This window comes from Mastigoproctus giganteus, chromosome 2 (assembly GCF_048544385.1).
Source record: "Mastigoproctus giganteus isolate SK-2022 chromosome 2, ASM4854438v1, whole genome shotgun sequence".
Lineage (NCBI taxonomy): Eukaryota > Metazoa > Arthropoda > Arachnida > Uropygi > Thelyphonidae > Mastigoproctus > Mastigoproctus giganteus.
In genome coordinates, this window is record NC_143576.1 from 194,797,655 (window position 1) to 194,816,263 (window position 18,609).

Sequence of the window (18,609 nt, forward strand, 5' to 3'; positions counted from 1 at the left end):
AATTTTAAAAGATTCCCTCAACAAAGAAACAAAATCTTTAAACAAAAGATTTAATGTCTAGGTTTTAAAAGTGCAAAGCTTTTAAAGATTATTCTATATATCCAGAGAACATTGGGTTGCTGAAAATGACCTAGAAAGGTTAACTCAGAATAACTGAATTTATAATTTATTTTAAAATATGACTACAATTATTATTATCTAAATCAATTAGTGTAAAAGTCTGTGGCTTTTGTATAAATTCTTTGATTTTGGATAATTATTTTAATAATTATTTTATTTTATTTTATAATTTAGTTAATAGTATAACTGATCAATTAATTACAACTGTTAATTATCATACAATAGTTAAAATATATTTTTTAAATTATTATTTAATGATTAATAATTAAAATAATTTTAATTTCATTTAATTGTTAAATTATAATTTAATAAAAATTAATAAAAAGAAGAGGTGCACTTCTGATATTTATTATTATTATTATTAGCAGCCAAATGATGCAAGGAAGCCTGAGGCTTATGCTGAGGCACCAGCCAAAAAAAAAAAATATATATATATATATATCTGAGTTAGAGAGAGAGAGAAGTAGAAAGGAGTCACCAAGAAAGAGAAGAATGATGATATCCAGCTCATAGATACCAAAATTCTAGTTATAATAATGTCCATTCTTGCTGTTGTTCATTTGAAACACTGATTAGAGCAATGATGGAAGATGTACAGAAGAAATTTAAGTAAATAAAAGTCACAAGATTTTAGAATAATGCTTTACTTTTGTTATTTCAAGGTAAAAAAACTATTCAACTTTTTCTTTCATATATTCATTTGAGATGCCCTACATTTTGTCTCCCTTGAATGGTCTATTTTTAAAAAATGTTAATAGAGCTTGTATTACCAATTAGTATTAGTAGTGTCAATTATGCAAGGAAACAAAACAAAAAAAAATCTATCCAACGTCATCTATTCATCTCCTCTAGTAATTTGTCTGATCCTTCTATAAATTTATTCAAACTATGACTTCCACAACACCAATTTGCAGTTTGTTTTAATAGTCAGTTACCCCTGACAAAGCAAATTTTTGTTTTAAATTTTTCAGTTTGTCTTCCCTCATGTGTGTTATCCAAGAAAGAATGTGGATGCCATCGGCACCTAGTTAACTTAATCCACCCATAGCCAAAAACACTTCAATCAGGTCTCCTCACAGGTGCCCAGTCTTCAAGCACTGCAATTTTCAGAACTGGTCATTTGTGGCAAGCATATCCCCCCCCTACACAACTAATTAGAATTAACATTCTAATTAGTTGCCACTTATAGCAGCTAATTTCTCCTTGAGTTTTAGTATTCATTTCTTCTGTTTTTTTGTTTTTTTTTTGTAACTAGGTGCATGCAAAAACTCATGAAGGAGAAAAATGTTTCAAGTGTGACCTTTGTCCCTATGCATCAATTTCATCACGCCATTTAGAATCTCATATGTTAATTCATACTGACCAGAAACCATATCACTGTGATGAGTGTGACCAGTCCTTTCGCCAAAAGCAGCTTCTTAAGAGGCATAAAAATCTTTATCATGATCCAAATTATGTGCCACCTCTTCCAAGAGAAAAAACTCATGAATGTCCAGAGTGTGGTAGAGCTTTCAGACACAAAGTGAGTATATTAAAAAAGAAAATTCATGTTAGTTTTATTATTTATGTTTAACATAATGGTATGAAAGCATGCTGTTTATTCTGATATGTAGTGTATGTTTTAAATTGTGCTATTAGTATACAGAGCATTACTAAACAAAGTACACTTTTCAGTACATGCTGCCATCTCTTTTTTCTGCATTTCCAACTAATAGTAGACACAGTTTCAGCATGAAAATAGTTTTGAAAATCAAAGGATGAAGCTAATTTTGGCTTAAAAACAGAAATTGAAGAAATTCTTTTCAGTTCATATCTAGAAGTTGATTAAATCAAATCAGGTGATATATAAATAGACGTAGAGGATATTATTTCTTCTTCTTCATAAAAAGTAATGATTAATTTATTTTTTAATCATATTTTACAAATTTGTTTTAATGAATTTTTTTATTATTAAAAATATTTAAATGCTGGTTTTCATTTTGACAATAATTTTACTCTAATGCTTGGAAATCAAATCAAAATAAGAATAAATAAAAATTTGAAAGCATCTGCAAAATTCTGATTTTTAAATACTTCAAAATTTCACGAAGAAACTCACTCCAACAATCCTACCTGGTGAAGGTAAAGAAAGCCAACATGAGAACCACGGGAAATGTCGGCTAACTTACCCAAAAAATAAGTTTCCCAATACCACACTCTAGCGTTGCTCGCTTGGTAAACAGACGGTAGGTGTTATCGGTCTGGAGCAGAAGTCGAGAACGATATATTGATTGACAGGTAGGCGTGGCAAATGATGTACTGATTGGTGCTTGAACACAACAGACGATAACATTAGTTACCATCACTTGAATCCCATGGGAATACTTTGAACCCCTCCTGAAAAACCAAATAACAACAACAAATACGGATGCGCCCTAAGGTAAAGAAAGCCCACACGAGAAGCATGCAAAAGTTTGATGAAATTTAACAGTAAAAGTACTTTGCCGTAATGACATTTGTATTGTTGCTCATTCGGTAAACAGATGGTGGGTGTTATCGGTCTGGAGTAGAAGTTGAATCCCACGGGAGCTTGAAAGCCTCCCAAAGTGGAGGGGGGTGACCTGACCTTTTTTCTTTAGAATCACTAGTTGAATTAACTAATTGAATCACGAACAGAGTCATATCGGAAGTTCTGTTGTCGTAAAAAATGTTCGTAATGTAGTTTCACCGGTAAACTTTTTCGAAATTTGCCGTGCTTCTCATGTGGGCTATCTTTACCTTTGTCTTTTTTTTCTTAATAAACAATTTATCCACTAGTCCACCAGTGAATCTAAAGAAAAAAGGTCAGGTTACTCCCACCACTTTGGGAGGGTTTCAATCTCCCATGGGATTCAATTTATACTCCTGACCGATAATACCCATTGTATGTTTCAGTAAACCCATTGTATGTTTCATAATACCCATTGTATGTTTCAGCAAGCAACAATATAAATGCCATTACGGCAAAGTACTTTTACCGGTAAATTTATCGAACTTTTGCGTGCTTCTCGTGTGGGCTTTCTTTACCTTCACCAAAACAAATTTTTTTATTACTGTATTTTTATTTTGTTGTTCAATAATACACTGATGAGCCAAAACATTATGACCACCTACCTAATATGATGTTGGTCCTCCATGTGCAGCCGAAACAGCTTGTACCCGGCAAGGCATGGATGCTACAAGATTACTAAATGTATCTTGTGGTATCTGGTACCAACACGTATCCAGCAGATCCTTTAACTCCTGCAAGGTCCATGGTTGAGACGCTGCAGATCGGAGTTGCTGTTCCAACACAAACCACAGATGCTCGATGGGATTGATGTTTGGGGAATTTGGAGGACAGGGCAATATCTGGAAGTCTTCCTCATGTTTCGCGAACCGGTCTCGAACAATCCGGGTGGTGTGTCATGGCGCATTAGCCTGCTGAAAGACGGCACTGCCAGAGGGGAAGACAGTTGCCATGAAAGGGTGTACCTGGTCAGCAGTGATGTTTAAGTATGTATGTATGTGTTTTATGTAAGAGCGGCTCCTAGAACAAAGTTCATCTCCACCTCGTTACATTTTTTCTTTTTACAGACTCTGTTAAGATTAGGCCAAATGTGCATAGTGAAAAAAAAAAAAATGGGGAAAAAAAAATAGAGGAGAAAGGGAGAAAAAAAAAAGAATTTCATCCCCACTCAGGAGAAAGTGATAGGATAGAAAAAAAATTTTGTTAGTGAGCATGTGTGTGTGTGTGTGTGTGTGTGTGTTCTGCAGTGTAATGTTGTGTTTTGGCCTTTTGGCTACCTGGAAGTGCAGTCACCAGAACAGCTGCTTTCAGAAGACCTTCCCCTACAATTAGCTTGCCCCCCTGAGGGAAGAATTCCCCAAGGAGGAATTACTTACTGGGGAAAAAGGGGATAGGTTGAGAGAGGAGGGGACCTCTCAGCCCAGAGGGGTCCTGTACCAGGGTGTAGTGTGAGGGGAAAAAAAAAAAAGAGAAAAAAGAATGAGTGTATGGCTGTCCAGAACTGAGGAGCCCAAGTTCATGGCAGAGTGCAAAAAAAAGTGTTTAGTATGGCAAGAGGGCCATAACAGTGATATAATCTGCTGTGACTACTTCTGCTTTAGTGATTGGCATCTTCTTGGTTATTGATATTCGCTGCGAGGTAGAGCATTTTTCTTTTTGTGAAGACATCTTTCACAATATTCTGGCATTTGTGAAGATTATATGCTGCCAGTCCTCGCGACCCTCGCAGAAACATTGATCTGTGTTAAGTAAACCAAGTTGATGAAGTTTTGTCTTTATTGATCCATGTCCTGTCACTAAAAATGAGGCTTCAAGGGATAGTGAAAACCAAGAGTTCATTGTTCTGGTTGTTGTGAATTTCACATCAAGGAGAAACCTTCACGTCACAACTCCTGTCATTGATGCATCTCATCTCTCTTGCCACCTCTTGATTAGCTTTGTGTAGCATTGAGTTCTTTTTTTTCTTGGTATCAGCATCCAGGTCGATACTTATCTCTAGCATTGTGGTAGGGATTCTCTTCTTAATTCAGTAGCAAAGTCCTCAAAAATGAGGTACAGGTCAAGGGACAGTGCCCCCGCAATTACTTGTACAGCTGCGGTTGAAACAGTTCTGCAGATGCAGTGAGTGGACAGCAGCATGGATCTCTGTATTGAATTTAGTTTCTCTCTGGTTTTGACATTGATCACCCTGTGGAGCCAGGCCCTGGCTGCAATGGGGAGAAAAACTGCTTTATAATAGAGGAGTATTGTTCATCTGGATAGTCCCCAGTCGTTCCGGGAAATTCTGACAATGTTTAGGTAGGTGGTAGACGTCACAGTGCCTGATGTCACATGAATGACTGAACCCAGGGTATCCCAGCAGAACATCACCCAAAGCATGACACCACCACCACTGGCTTGTTTTCATCCCACGGTGCATCCAGACACCATCACTTCCCAGGTAAACGATGTGCACACGTACCCAGCTGTCCACATGGTGCAACAGGAAACGTGATTCATCAGATCAAATGACCTTCTTCCAATGTCCAGTTTCGATGCTCGCATGCCCATTATAGGTGCTGTTGCTGGTGAACTGTGGTTAGCATGGCACTCGGAGTGGCCTGCAGCTATGCAGCCCATTTTCAGCAGAGTTCGATGTACTTTGCATTGTGACCCATTACTCCCATCACCAGCATTCCAATTACTGGTGAGTTGTGCCACAGTCGCCCTTCTGTTGCCACGTACCACCTGGGAGAGCCTTCGCTGACCTCGAGCATCGATGAGCCATGGTCGTCCAACACCTCACCGGCAGTTCGTGGGGTTCCCCTCCTCGGATCACCTTTCGGTAGGTACTAACCATGGCTGACTGTGAGCACCCCACCAGCAATGCCATTTTCAAATATGCTCTGACCCAGTTGTCTGGCTGTAACAATTTGGCCTTTGTCAAACTTGCTTAAGTCTGCTGCCTTTCCCATCTGATGAACAAGAGTAACACTGATTAGTGGAGCTCAGTATCGGGTGTTTTTTATACCGTGTCCCGACCCGCATGCACGCGCCTTAGTTCACCTGCAGTTGCTTCGATTTGCATAATGACTAGCTGGTCATAATGTTTTGGCTCATCAGTGTATGCCCTAATGGCAAAAAAAGGTCAGGTTACCTCCACTTGAATCCCATGGGAGCTTGAACCCCTCCTGAAGTGGAGGGAGTAACCTGATCTTTTTTCTTTAGAATCATGGGTGGACTAGTGCATAAATTGTTTATTAACAAAATATTAATTTTTTATTACTGTATTTTTATTTTTAAAGACACTCATGCGAATACAGCATTGATTGACGCTACGATACCCGTATCATAGTGTCAATCAATACCTCAATAACTATTCACAATATATATATATATTGTACATAAAGAATCTTTCTTTCTTTTCCTGTTATTTCCTAACTTAACCTAACCTTTAAGGTTAGGTCAGGAAATATAAGGGAACCTTTTCTATTGTTTCCTAACCTACCATTTAAGGTCGGGTTATGAAATATAACGAAAAATAAAGAAACTGTTTCCTTTTTTTGTAACCAAACCTAAATCAATAATATAGTAAAAACACTCATGAACTCTGAAAATCTGCTTTTAATAATGCGAAAAAAACATAATAAAGAACATAAAAATGAACGGAACAGAACTTTTTCAGAAAAAAAAAAAAACAATTTCATGAACACTAACATATAGTTGGACCTCAATAGTTATTCCCAATTTGATTAATAATATTCTGAAAAGTATCCTCATGATTTTTCCCATAAATTTTATGCCACATATATTCATTCATGTGACCCGTCGACATATTTTTACAGCTGCTATTTAGTCTTTAAGTCACACTTTTTAGTCTCTTCCACTGGGTTTTAATGTTATTTGTATGTGTTCCTGTACAAAATGTTCCTTGTGTTTCACCATTAAATGTTTGTAATTCTTTTTTTCTAAGGCCGTAATACGCCTATATCCACACCATTCATCTGTTATGATGGTAATATTTTTCTTCACTACTTTTCTAATAATGCATAAAAGAGTTTTTGCATTCTGATTTTTTATGAATTTCATGAAGATGAATTTTGATTCTCTTTCAAATACTCCAAACACCCATTTTCTTCTTAGCAGTTAAATTTCGTTCCCTGTGATGTTTTGATTTTACCAACACAGTTTCATCTGCTTCTACAGTTTTCCCTGATCCATCCAACTTAATAGGTTTTTTAACAACTGCAATTCACAGATATCTCTTAGTTTCTTATAAAACTTAATTGCTGTTACTTTCGAAATTTCCAGATGGAATACTGTCATAGTTACTGGCATGCACGTTGACCAAAAGTATATAATATACATTATCATTTTTAATGGAAGTTTTGTATTTTCCATAAAACTATGTTTTGATAAAGAAACTCATACAGAACATTTTTTAAAATACCGGAACTTTCCACATGACTCTGTTCGTGAGTCAATTAGTTTAAAATAATTATAATCATTGCACTTAAAACAGTACAATTTCAGTCTTATTAATTTTGTTATTATCAAAAAATCAAGCAATTTTATTTTCCTTACAAATTTCTTCCATCTTTAAAAGCTTCATCGCTACTATTACCTGTTTACTGTTCATTACAAAACTAATTATACACCATTCTTACTCATAAATACACATCATAATGCCAACCAATGACTACACAGTAGCTTGTTGTCTGTCACGCCCACCACCAATCATTTCATCGTTTGCCTCACCTACCTGTCAATCAACATATTGTTTTCGACTTCTGCTCCAGACCGATAACACCTACTGTCTGTTTACTGTGCGAGCAGCATTAGAGTGCAGTATCGGGAAACTAATTTTCCTGGTAAGTTAGCTGACGTTTTCTGTGGTTCTTGTGTTGGCTTTCTTTACCTTAACCTCCTACCCCTATGAAAAACTGGCTAAAAGTAGCCCACATACATTTGCGAAACTTACTCTCAAAAGGGTTAAGGATGTAGAGCGTTATCAGGTTTTGATATTTAGAAATGTGAAATCCCATTTTAAATTTATTATTTATGATAAATTCTTATAGTACAATAAGAGCTATTATTTGCTCAATATCTCCTATATTTTTGTTACTTTTAGTAAATAATACAGGGATTACCTTGATCTCTTTATAGGAAGGCATCTTATCCAACTCTCCTAGTCCATCATGTAAGTTAATTAAAATACAATGAATTTAATAAACTACATTTTAATGTATTCCATAATGATAGCTACGAAACCAACTTAATAACCTGGAATCACCGTAAAGGCCCCAACCCAACTACAAAACCATTAACTGTGACGCAACCATCAGTATAGGAAACCATTATGTCAAATTTACTCATAGTAGAAAGAACAAATTTAAAAGAAATTTAGTCCTTGTCACGCATGTGTTTATAGGACCAATCATCCGATATTAAAATGGTCTACGAATATTAATTGAATTTTTTACGGAGTTTCATTTCAAGCGTTTCAAAAAAAATTATTTACTATAATTGTGCTGAATATTAATTATTTTGGCTTCATTAAAAAGAAAGGAATGTGCCTCATTCTCAGCATGGTATTCCAACTCTTGACGTGCATACAGAAGGCTCATGTTGTTTAACACGAAAATCCAACACCCCCCGAGTAGATCCACCGTAAACCGAGTCGCAGTCTTTGCATGAAATGCTATAGACGAGATCATATGTTTCTTGAAAGGAAGAATTTGAGGAACCCTTCTTCAATAATGTATGTAATTTATTAGTTAGCATTAGCATTAGAAGAGGCATATGATGCAAGAAAGCCAGCTTATGCAGCATCAGCCAAAAAAAAAAAAAAAAAAACCTTCCAGTTCACCTCTCTGTTCTTTCGAAATACCTGAGCCTTAAATTTATTAAATTCGAAATACCAGCTGAGCCTTAAATTTATTTAGGCTATCAACCTCCACAACAAGCGATGGAAGTCTGTTCCACCAACCAACTGCCTGCTGGCTAAAGGCAAATTTCCGCACATCTATCCTACATCTGTCTTTCCTCAATTTGAATTTATGCCCTCTCAGGTGATTATTCTGAGCAAGAGGAAGAATTCCATCAGCATTGAGCATGCTCAAACCATTCAAGGCTTTATACACCTCTATCAGATCACCTTGCCAGTGCCTAGTCTCCAGACACTGTAATTTGCAAAACTTAAGCCTTTCTTCGTAAGAGCACCCCTTTGTTCCATTCACTAATCTTGTTGCCCTTCTCTGTACTCGTTCCAGCAGCTCTACATCCTTCTTGAATTGAGGCCTATAGACCTGTATACAGTACTCTAGCTGTGCCCTGACCATTGCCTTATACAAGGGAATAGTCACCTCCTTATCCCTGTATATCATTCACAACACATCATGAGCTAATCATAATGCCCGTCTTCTCTGCCCAGAAAACTTCATATCTGCCTGCACAATTACCCCCAGGTCCTTCTCGTTCTCTACCAGTGTCAGAGTAGTACCACAGAGCTGATACGTTGCTCTGGGGTTGCTGTTTCCCATATGTAGTACTTTACATTTGTCAATGTTAAACTTCATTTACCATCTCTCAGCCAATCTGCTCAACCTTTCCAGAACCTGTTGCAGCAGCATAGCATCAGTAGTGTCCTTAACAACCCTGCCAACCTTTGTATCATCTGCAAACTTGGACATTAAGCTTGATATACCATCATCAATATTATTTATAAATACAGAAAACAATAATGGACCGAACACTGAACCTTGAGGGACTCCACTAATAACATTAGTCCACGATGAGCAGTGTCCATTGATTACCACTCTCTGTCTTCTCCCCCTCAACCACCCCTTTATCCAAAGCAGCAATTTGCCTCCAATGCCACACTGCTCCAATTTGTGCAGCAGTCTTCCATGTGCAACAGTATCAAAAGCCTTTCTAAGATCCAGGTATATAATATCAAAGTTATTCCCTGCATCCAGCTCTTTTGTGACTGCATCATAGTATCTAATTAAATTGGTCAGGCAAGACTTCCCCTTAACAAAACCATTCTGTGTCCGAGCTATAACTGAAGTCTTGTCTAAATGATCCTGCAGTGCTTCTTTAACCAGTGCATCCATTAATTTTCCTGGAACAGAAGTTAAGCTGATGGAATTCTTCCTCTTGCTCAGAATAATCACCTGAGAGGGCATAAATTAATTTAAGGAGGATCAAAGGCTTGTGTCAGCCTTTGATCCTCCTCTGTGAATTGGGGTCACATTTGCACATCTCCAGTCTATGGGTAGCACCCCTGAGTCCAAGGAAGCTCTCATAATTATGGCTAAGGGTTTGCTTAGTTCCTTTGCTGCCTCCTTTAATATAACTGGATAGATCTCATCCACCCCTGGTGCCTTTCTTGTGTTTATCTTCAACAATTTCTCCTCCACTCTACTCTCAGTTATTACAAGATTATCTAGCTTACTGCCAGAGTTGAATACACCTCTGGCATTCCCCTCGCTGAATAACTCCTAATGTGTGAATGTCGATGCAAAAGATTCATTTAGTTTGTTAGCTGCCTGAGCAGGATCATCAACAGTTGAACTATCGATATCAAGTGGACCAATCTGATTCATCCCCTTCCTTTTACAGTTTACATAAGTAAAGAACTCTTTGCTGTTTTTCTTTGCATCCTTTGCCAAAGATTTCTCATAATCTACCTTTGCCTGCCTAACCTCCTTTGTGACTTGGTTACAGATCAGCTTATATCTGTCTTAGGCTTCTGTGTCGCATATGTATCCCATGCATTTTTTTTCTCTGCCATGTGTCTCATTAGTTCATCTGACATCCATTTAGGCCTAAACCTTGAACAATATTTTTTAGTTGGTATGTAAAGCCTAGTAGCTTCCAAGATACATTCTTTGAATGCTTCCCATTTTGAATTTGTTGTTGGTAACATCATCAGTTGGTTCCACTGTATAGAATTTAAATACTGCCTCAGACCATCGTAGTCACCTTTATGAAAGCAATAACCCTTCCCTTTACTCCTGATGGCAGTTACCTCTTTGAGTAAATCCCACTTCAGTACACTGTGATCACTGCCACCTAGTGGTTCCTTTATCTGCAGATTCTTAATGCATGAAGAATCAATACTGATAATCAAATCAGTATTGATTCTTCCTCTAGTATATTACTCCCTCTAGTTGCCTCCCGAACATGCTGATGTAGAAAATAATCATCCAATAAATCCACAAAAGCCTTGCTAGTGTGTGAGTGACCAACCCACAAATTCCAGTCAATATCTGGGAAATTAAAATGCCTCATTATAAGACTCTCTGATTTACTGGCCCACTCTATTTCCCTGTACATTTTCTTATTATACTCATCAGAGTCATTAGGCCTATGGCACACTCATACTCTCAAATTTGATCTCCCAATGCTTATGTCACACCAAACTGACTCGACATTGCACTGTCCAGCGATGTCGACTGGCTTCACTTCCTTGGATTTTATGTGTTTCTTAACTAATAGCATAACCCCTCCTCCCTTCCTATCTTTTCTGTAATTCCAGTTCTGCATTCCTTATATCTGTGTGACACCATGTCTCTGATATTCCAACAATATCTGCCTTTGATGCTTTTGGCAATACCTCAAATTCATCAAATTTATTTACCAAACTCCTAGCATTGGTGTACATGCAAGTATACATGCACCTGTTCCTATTTTTAGCTACACTAACACAACCCATGTGTTTACTTATACTGCAATGACTCCCAGCAGTCTCTGAAACATCCTGCATCTTGTTTTCCAGGCTTTTGCTCATTCCAATAGAAGCAGTGCAAGAATCACTTTCACCTCTGCCAGTGGCTACTGTTAATCTATTAGTCCTTGTATCCCCCAAGCTAGCAGTTTTCTGACCCACCTAACACTGCCTCGATAGCATCACCAAATATTCTTGCACCCTTTCTATTTAAGTGTATCCCATCCCTGTAGAAGCAATCTCTCCTGTTAACATGTACAGACCAGGCAGAAAAAAATTCTACCCCTTGAGCCTTGCACAATCTTTCCAGGGCCGAATTGATCAACATATGCTCCCTCCTATCGTGTCTGGGCAGAATTGCAGACACTTTCAAATTCAACTCTAATTCATGGCTCTTTTTCAACGGTGACCTGTACTTGTTAAGTAATTCTGCCGGTCTCCTACTCTTGATATCATTAGTGCCAACGTGTACAACTATATCACCTTTTGTGCCCCTAAAAGATGATATCTGCTCTACAACGTCATCAAATAAGGCCGAATTGATCGACATATACTCCCTCTTATCGTATCTGGGCAGAATTGCAGACACTTTCAAATTCAACCCTAATTCACGGCTTTTTTTCAACAGTGACCTGTACTTGTTAAGTAATTCTGGTCTAGTTGGTCTAGCTATTACATTCATATCTGTCATCATCAGACATTTTCAATCCCCTGCAGGATGAAGGCCTCTCCAGCACCTTTTCAGTTCCTTCTCTTTTGTGTAATGGCCATCCATTTACTACCCACAAACTCATCAGTTTAATCTGTCCATCTCCATTGTTAGTCTTTCAGGTTTTCTCTTAGCTCCTCTTTGGTACCATTCTTTTATTTTCTTAGTTCATCTATCATCATATCTTCAAACTATGTGTCCTGCCCAAGCCATTTTAGTTCTTTATTTTTGATAAGAATGTCCTCTACTTGAGTTTTCTGCCTAATCCATGTGTTTCTCTTCTTATCTAACAGTCTGATTCCCAATATAATTCGTTCCATTCTTCGCTGTGTAGTTCTCAGCTTCCCTTCCATTCTTTTGGTGAGTGCCCAAGTTTCACTTCCATAAGTCATGGTGGGGAGTATACATTGGTTCATTATTTTACGTTTCAGACAAATTGGGATATTGCTCCTCAGTATGTGACTATATTTTCTGAATGCTATCCATCCAAAATTTATTCTTCTCTTGACTTCCATCCATTTATCATTATTACAGCTAATGACTTGTCCCAGATAAGTATATGACTCCACCTTTTCAATTACTGCTCCTTCAATCATTATATCCCTTTCTGTGGCATACTTGTTCATCATTACTTTTGTTTTAGCCATATTCAGCTTTAGTCCAAAATCCTTACTAACTTTGCATAACCGATTAAGATTTTCCTCTAATTCTTTGGGATCATGGCTTATGACCACAATGTCATCTGCAAATCGTAAATGGTTTAGGTGCTCTCCATTCACATTGACTCCTTTCTGCGACCAGTCTAATCTTCTGAAAGCTTCCTCAAGGGCAGCAGTAAACAACTTCGGAGATATTGTGTTTCCTTTTCGAACTCCTTTCTCAATATTAAATTTATTACTGTCTTTGTCTGGTCTAATAAAGGCGGTAGCATTCTCATATATTTTCTTCAAAATCATAATATATGGGGTATCTATGCCTTGTCTTTCCAGTGCATGAAACATTGCCTTATGCTGTATGGAGTCAAATGCCTTTTCATAATCCACAAATGCCAGACAACTCCAGGGGCTCACATCTGGTGAGTATGGACTTGGCACACCCAGGGTCCTGAGCTGGATATCATCATTCTTCTCTTTCTTGATGATTCCTTTCTACCTCTCTCTCTCTCTCTCACTCACAGGGTAACTAGGAAATTTTTTTTTTTGGCTGGTGCAGCATAAGCCTTAGGCTTCCTTCCACCATATGGCTAATAATAATAATAATAATAATAATAATAATAATAATAATAATAATAATAATGGTGTTTTATATTAATTTGCTTTCTCCATTAGCTGTGACATTATGTGAAGGTTATCCATAGTTGAGAATCCTGTCCTAAAGCCAGCTTGCTCTTTCGGTTGATTTTCATCAAGAATTCTTTCTAATCTGTTAGAAATGACCCTTGTGAACAACTTGTAGATGTGGGATAACAAGTAATTGGTCTATAATTTCTAATTTCTGCTTTATCTCCTTTCTTATGTAGCAAAACTATGATTGCATTATTCCACTCCTTAGGCGCCACACCTTTTCTAATGCATTTTGTGAAGAGTCTTACCAGTTTTTGTGCCATGTCTCTTCCTCCCAATTTTAACAACTCTACAGTAACTTCCTCTTTCCCCGGAGCTTTCTGATTCTTCATTTTCTTCAACGCATGTTCTACCTCATCAGGAAGGATATCAGGTACGTTGTATGTGTTACTAATTTGCGATCCATCTTCCCCACTGCTGGCATCGTTCCCTCGCTCCTTGTATAACTCTTTATAGTAGTCTTCTGCTATTTGAATTATGCCTTCTCTGCTATTTATAAGTACACCATCGCTATTCTTCAGTTTCAGTATCATTTGTCTTTCTGTATTACTGTTCATGACTGCTGATTTAAATACTTTGTTTTCACTTAATGCTTGTTCTACTTTTCTTGTGTTAAATTTTCTTATGTCCTCTCTGAGTCTCTTTCTAATGGCTTTGCATAACTCAGTATACTCAATTTTCTCCCTGTCAGTGTTTTTCTTGCTCTTCATTTGTCATCTTCGGTTCATCATGACAAGTGTTTCTTGACTGATTTTTTTCTTCTTTGGATTTATTTTTACCTCTAGGTTTCTTGGACTTTATCACTTTCAGAAAGTTGTAATATTCCTCATCGATATCTTGGTCCTGAGCAGTCTGAAGAAGCTCAAACTTGTTCTTAAGTTCCAGTACATACTGCCTTTACTCCTCTTCTGTTATCTCAAAGACCTTTGTATTATTTACTTGAGTCAGTTTTTTCCTTTCTTTTCTTACATCTATATCAAGTGTGTATCTTACCATTCTGTGATCACTTCCAACATTTACCTTGTTCAGGACAGTAATCGGCACCTCCATAGCCAGGTGGGAAGGAGCAGCACTGCGTAACACACGCTTCTTGATTAGACCGGGTTTCGATCCCATCACCACCAAATACGGAGGATGCGGAAAGGTCAGGGAATGACCACCGCATATTCCTGGAGCAATATGGCCTTAGTTGCTAATGCTCCTAAAAACCAAATAACAAACAAAACAAAACAGGACAGTAACATCATTCACAATATATTTTCTGTTAGTGAGAATGAATTCGATCTCATTATTTGTTAATCCATTTGTTTGTTTGTTATTTGGTTTTTAGGAGCATTAGCAACTAAGGCCATATTGCTCCGGGATATGCGGTGGTCATTCTCTGACCTTTCCACATCCTCCATATTTGGTGGTGATGGGCTCCAACCCCAGTCTAATCAAGAAGCATGTGATACGCACTGCTGCTCCTTCCCACCTGGCTACGGAGGCGCCTGTTAATCCATTTGGGCTCTTCCTTGTCCATTTTCTGTTCATCCTTTTCTTGAAAAAAGTGTTCATTCCTCTAGATTCTGCAAATTACACAAGTCTTTCACCTCTTTCATTTCTTTCACCAGTTCCAAAATTTCCTATAGTTCCCCTTTCTGCACTGTTTTGTCTCTTTCCAACCTTAGCATTGAAGTCCCCCATAATGATAGTGTAGTGAGTTTTCTGTTCATCTAGAAGATTTTCCATTTCGGTGTACATTTCTTCAACCTCTTCATCATCATGGCTCGATGTTGGTGCATAAATCTTTATAACCTTTAGCTTATACCTCTTAGAAATCCTGAGTAGTAATCTTTGACACCCTTGATGATGTACTTTTTAATTCCAAAATGTTGTTTTTTTATATCTTTATGGACCAGAAAGCCAACTCCACCTTTACTCCTTTCACTGTTTCCATTGGTGTACAGCATATCTGTACGCTTACATAAATCATTTACTTTGTTATACCAGTTTTCTACATATGGGACTATAATAAAATGCTTTTTATCAATATTTATTTTCGGATTGTTATTAGTTATCTTTTCCTGGGCAATCAGTTTAATTTTATTAAACTTAATTTAATTTTATTAAATTCCCAAAGAAACAATTAATCATTGATCTTTCGTTTTGTCTAAGAGACTTACCTCAAAGAAATATTTTCATCCAACAGGCCAATTGGATTATAAATCATACCAACATTGCGAACATTCCAAGATTGAATAAATATGAATCTGTAGCATTGAATAAATTGAGAGATAATTGGGACATTATTATACATAAGGCTGACAAAGGGAATACTGTTGTTATTCTGAACAAAAATGATTACATCGATATATTGCATACCATTATATCAGATACAACAACATATGAAGAGGTTGATTCCTCTGTTTTTTATAATTTAGTAAACAAGTATAATAAAACCCTAACATTATATTGGAAGAATGACTATATTACAATGTCACAGCTTAAGCAAATTAAAGAATGAACCTACAATGTCCCCACTTGTTTTGGCCAAATAAAACTACTTAAACCAGGTAATCCGATACACCCAATTGTTTTGTACAAAAATTCGGCACTCTCATCTTTAGCAACATTTGTCTATTTTATTTTAAAACCATTCAGAGAAATTTTAAAATATAGTATAAGAAATTATGATTTGCTTTTTATGACATCAAAAGACCATAAAATTAAGAAAGACACCAAATTATACTCTCTTGATGTAACGTTTTTCCCCTACCCTTTTTAGGGTAGGGAAAAACTAAATTTTAGCATTTATAGAAAACCTAGTAATATGGGCATGTTATTACACCACCCATACACATACAAAAAATCGGTCATGCTTAATCAGCTTTTAAATGCTTTCAAATATTCCATCACACAAAGGGAGTTACAGTTGGAAATTGAGGAACTAACAAGGAGATTCCTAAATAGAGGTTATCCAATTACCTCTATTAATAAAATTAAACTAATTGCCCAGGAAAAGATAACTAATAACAATCCGAAAATAAATATTGATAAAAAGCATTTTATTACAGTCTCTTACGTAGAAAACTGGTATAACAAATTAAATGATTTATGTAAGGTACAGATATGAAAAGTAATAGCTAGACCAACTAATAAATTACATACATTATTAAAGAAGGGTTCCTCAAATTTTTCCTTTCAATAAATGCATGATCTTGTCTATAGCATTTTGTGTAAAGACTGCGATTTAGTTTATGTTGGATCTACTCGGGGGGGGGTGTTAGATTTTCACGTTAAACAACACGAGGCTTCTGTACACGCATCAAGAGCAAACACTTCAGAGTTGGCATATTATGCTGCGATTGAGGCACATTCCTTTCTTTTTAATGAAGCGCAATTATAGTAAATTACTTTTTTTTTGAAATGCTTGAAATGAAACTCTGTAAAAATTCAATTAATATTCGTAGACCTTTTTAATAATGGATGATTGGTCGTATAAAAACACATGCATGATGAGGACTAAATTTCTTTTAAATACTTATGCATCGACGCATTTTTTAGTTTTTCTGTCCTGTGAACACAAAGTATCGAAAAGTTTCCATCTACTTAAAATACGTGAAGAAATTTGTCTTCACGTATTTTAAGTAGGGCCTCGACGGTGATTCCGGGTCATTAAGTTGGTATCGTAGCTATCATTATGGAACACATTAAAATGTAGTTTATTAAATTCATTGTATTTTAATTAATTTACATGATGGACTAGGAGAGTTGGATAAGAATCCTTCCTATAAAGAGATCAAGGTAATTTCTGTATTATTTACTAAAAGATAAATAAATTTCTTATATATCATTCAACAGCCATATGTTTTATATAAAAAATTCTTTCACCCATTTTCAAAAATTCATCCGCGTACATTAGTTTTAAATTTTTTAAAATTTTAACTTTTATATATTTTATTAATGTATAGGGTAACCTTATTAGACACATGGCTATACATGACCCAGATGCAACAGCTGCTGAGAGAGCAGAAGCTATGCGTATTGGCCAACCTAAAGGACCAGGAGAACAGTCTGATGGAGAAGAAGATTACTATGATGATGATGGTGATGATCAAGAAACAATGGAAGAATTACAGGTAGCGACACAGGGAACAGTTCAAGAGACTCATGATGGCCAGCAGGTAAAACATGAAATTAAAAACTTTATTTTATTATATTATGCTTTAGCCTGATAATAATTTTCATCTGATACACCAATGTGCTAAATAATAGAATATTTACAGATTACTTTCTCCTACAACATGGTCATTCATCTATCTTGTATATAATATTTATTTGTTTGCTTGCTTTGAGTTTTTATGGAACATCAGCTACTGAGGCTGTAATGCACCTCTTGTATAAAAAGCCATGCGTATTTGTGTTTGGGGGTGCCTCTGTAGCCAGGTGGGAAGGAGCAGCAGTGCATAGCACACGCTTCTTGATTAGACCGGGGTTTGAGCTCGTCACTACCAAATACAGAGGATGCGGAAAGGTCAGGGAATGACCACCGCATATCCTTGGAGCAAATATGGCCTTAGTTGCTAATGCTCCTAAAAACCAAATAACAAACAACAAATTTGTATTTGGCAAAGTTAAAGCTATTTCATTTTGGCAAAACATAGTTTCTACCTCTTCAGAAACAGGGTAGGGTTCAAATTTGTGAGGAAAATTTACATATGCATGATGTAGATCCACAGAGGTTTCTTTCAAGAATTGTAACTGGTGATGAAACATAGATTTATTACTGGGACCTGAAAACAAAACAGAAATCCATGTAGTGGAAACACTATGGATCATTACCCCCCCCTCCGAACTTAAGGATTACTCCCCATCAGAAAGATCATGGCCACTGTTTTTTGGATATGGAAGGAATTATTCGATAGACTGTATGCCACATAAGAAAATTACTGGAGAAGCCTATGCTGCTGTTCTCAAAAATGTAAGGGGAGGCATACCTTACATTGGCAAATGCAAGGTACTGCACACGAGTAGCAGTAACCACAGAGTAACTTATCAACTGTGTGTACGCTCAGGGTAGTAGAGAATGAAAAAGATTTGGGAGTAATTGTGCAGTCATACATGAAATTCTCTGAGCAGTGATGACATGCTGCCAGGACAGCTCATGCAGTTTTGTCAATGATATACAGAAACTTTGCTAGCAGGGATAAGGCACTGA

The 18,609-nt window shown here is 36.7% G+C and overlaps 1 protein-coding gene across 2 annotated transcripts in view; it reads left to right on the forward strand.

The window, feature by feature from the left end:
- Positions 1–18,609, forward strand: part of LOC150089880 (uncharacterized) — a 134,183-nt gene that overhangs the window by 70,004 nt on the left and 45,570 nt on the right. For both annotated transcript variants that reach the window (XM_090368881.1, XM_090368883.1), the window contains exons 7-8: positions 1,376–1,642; positions 17,363–17,575. In XM_090368881.1, the coding sequence (XP_090225007.1) occupies positions 1,376–1,642; positions 17,363–17,575 (480 nt within the window). The remainder of the gene's footprint in view (positions 1–1,375; positions 1,643–17,362; positions 17,576–18,609) is intronic.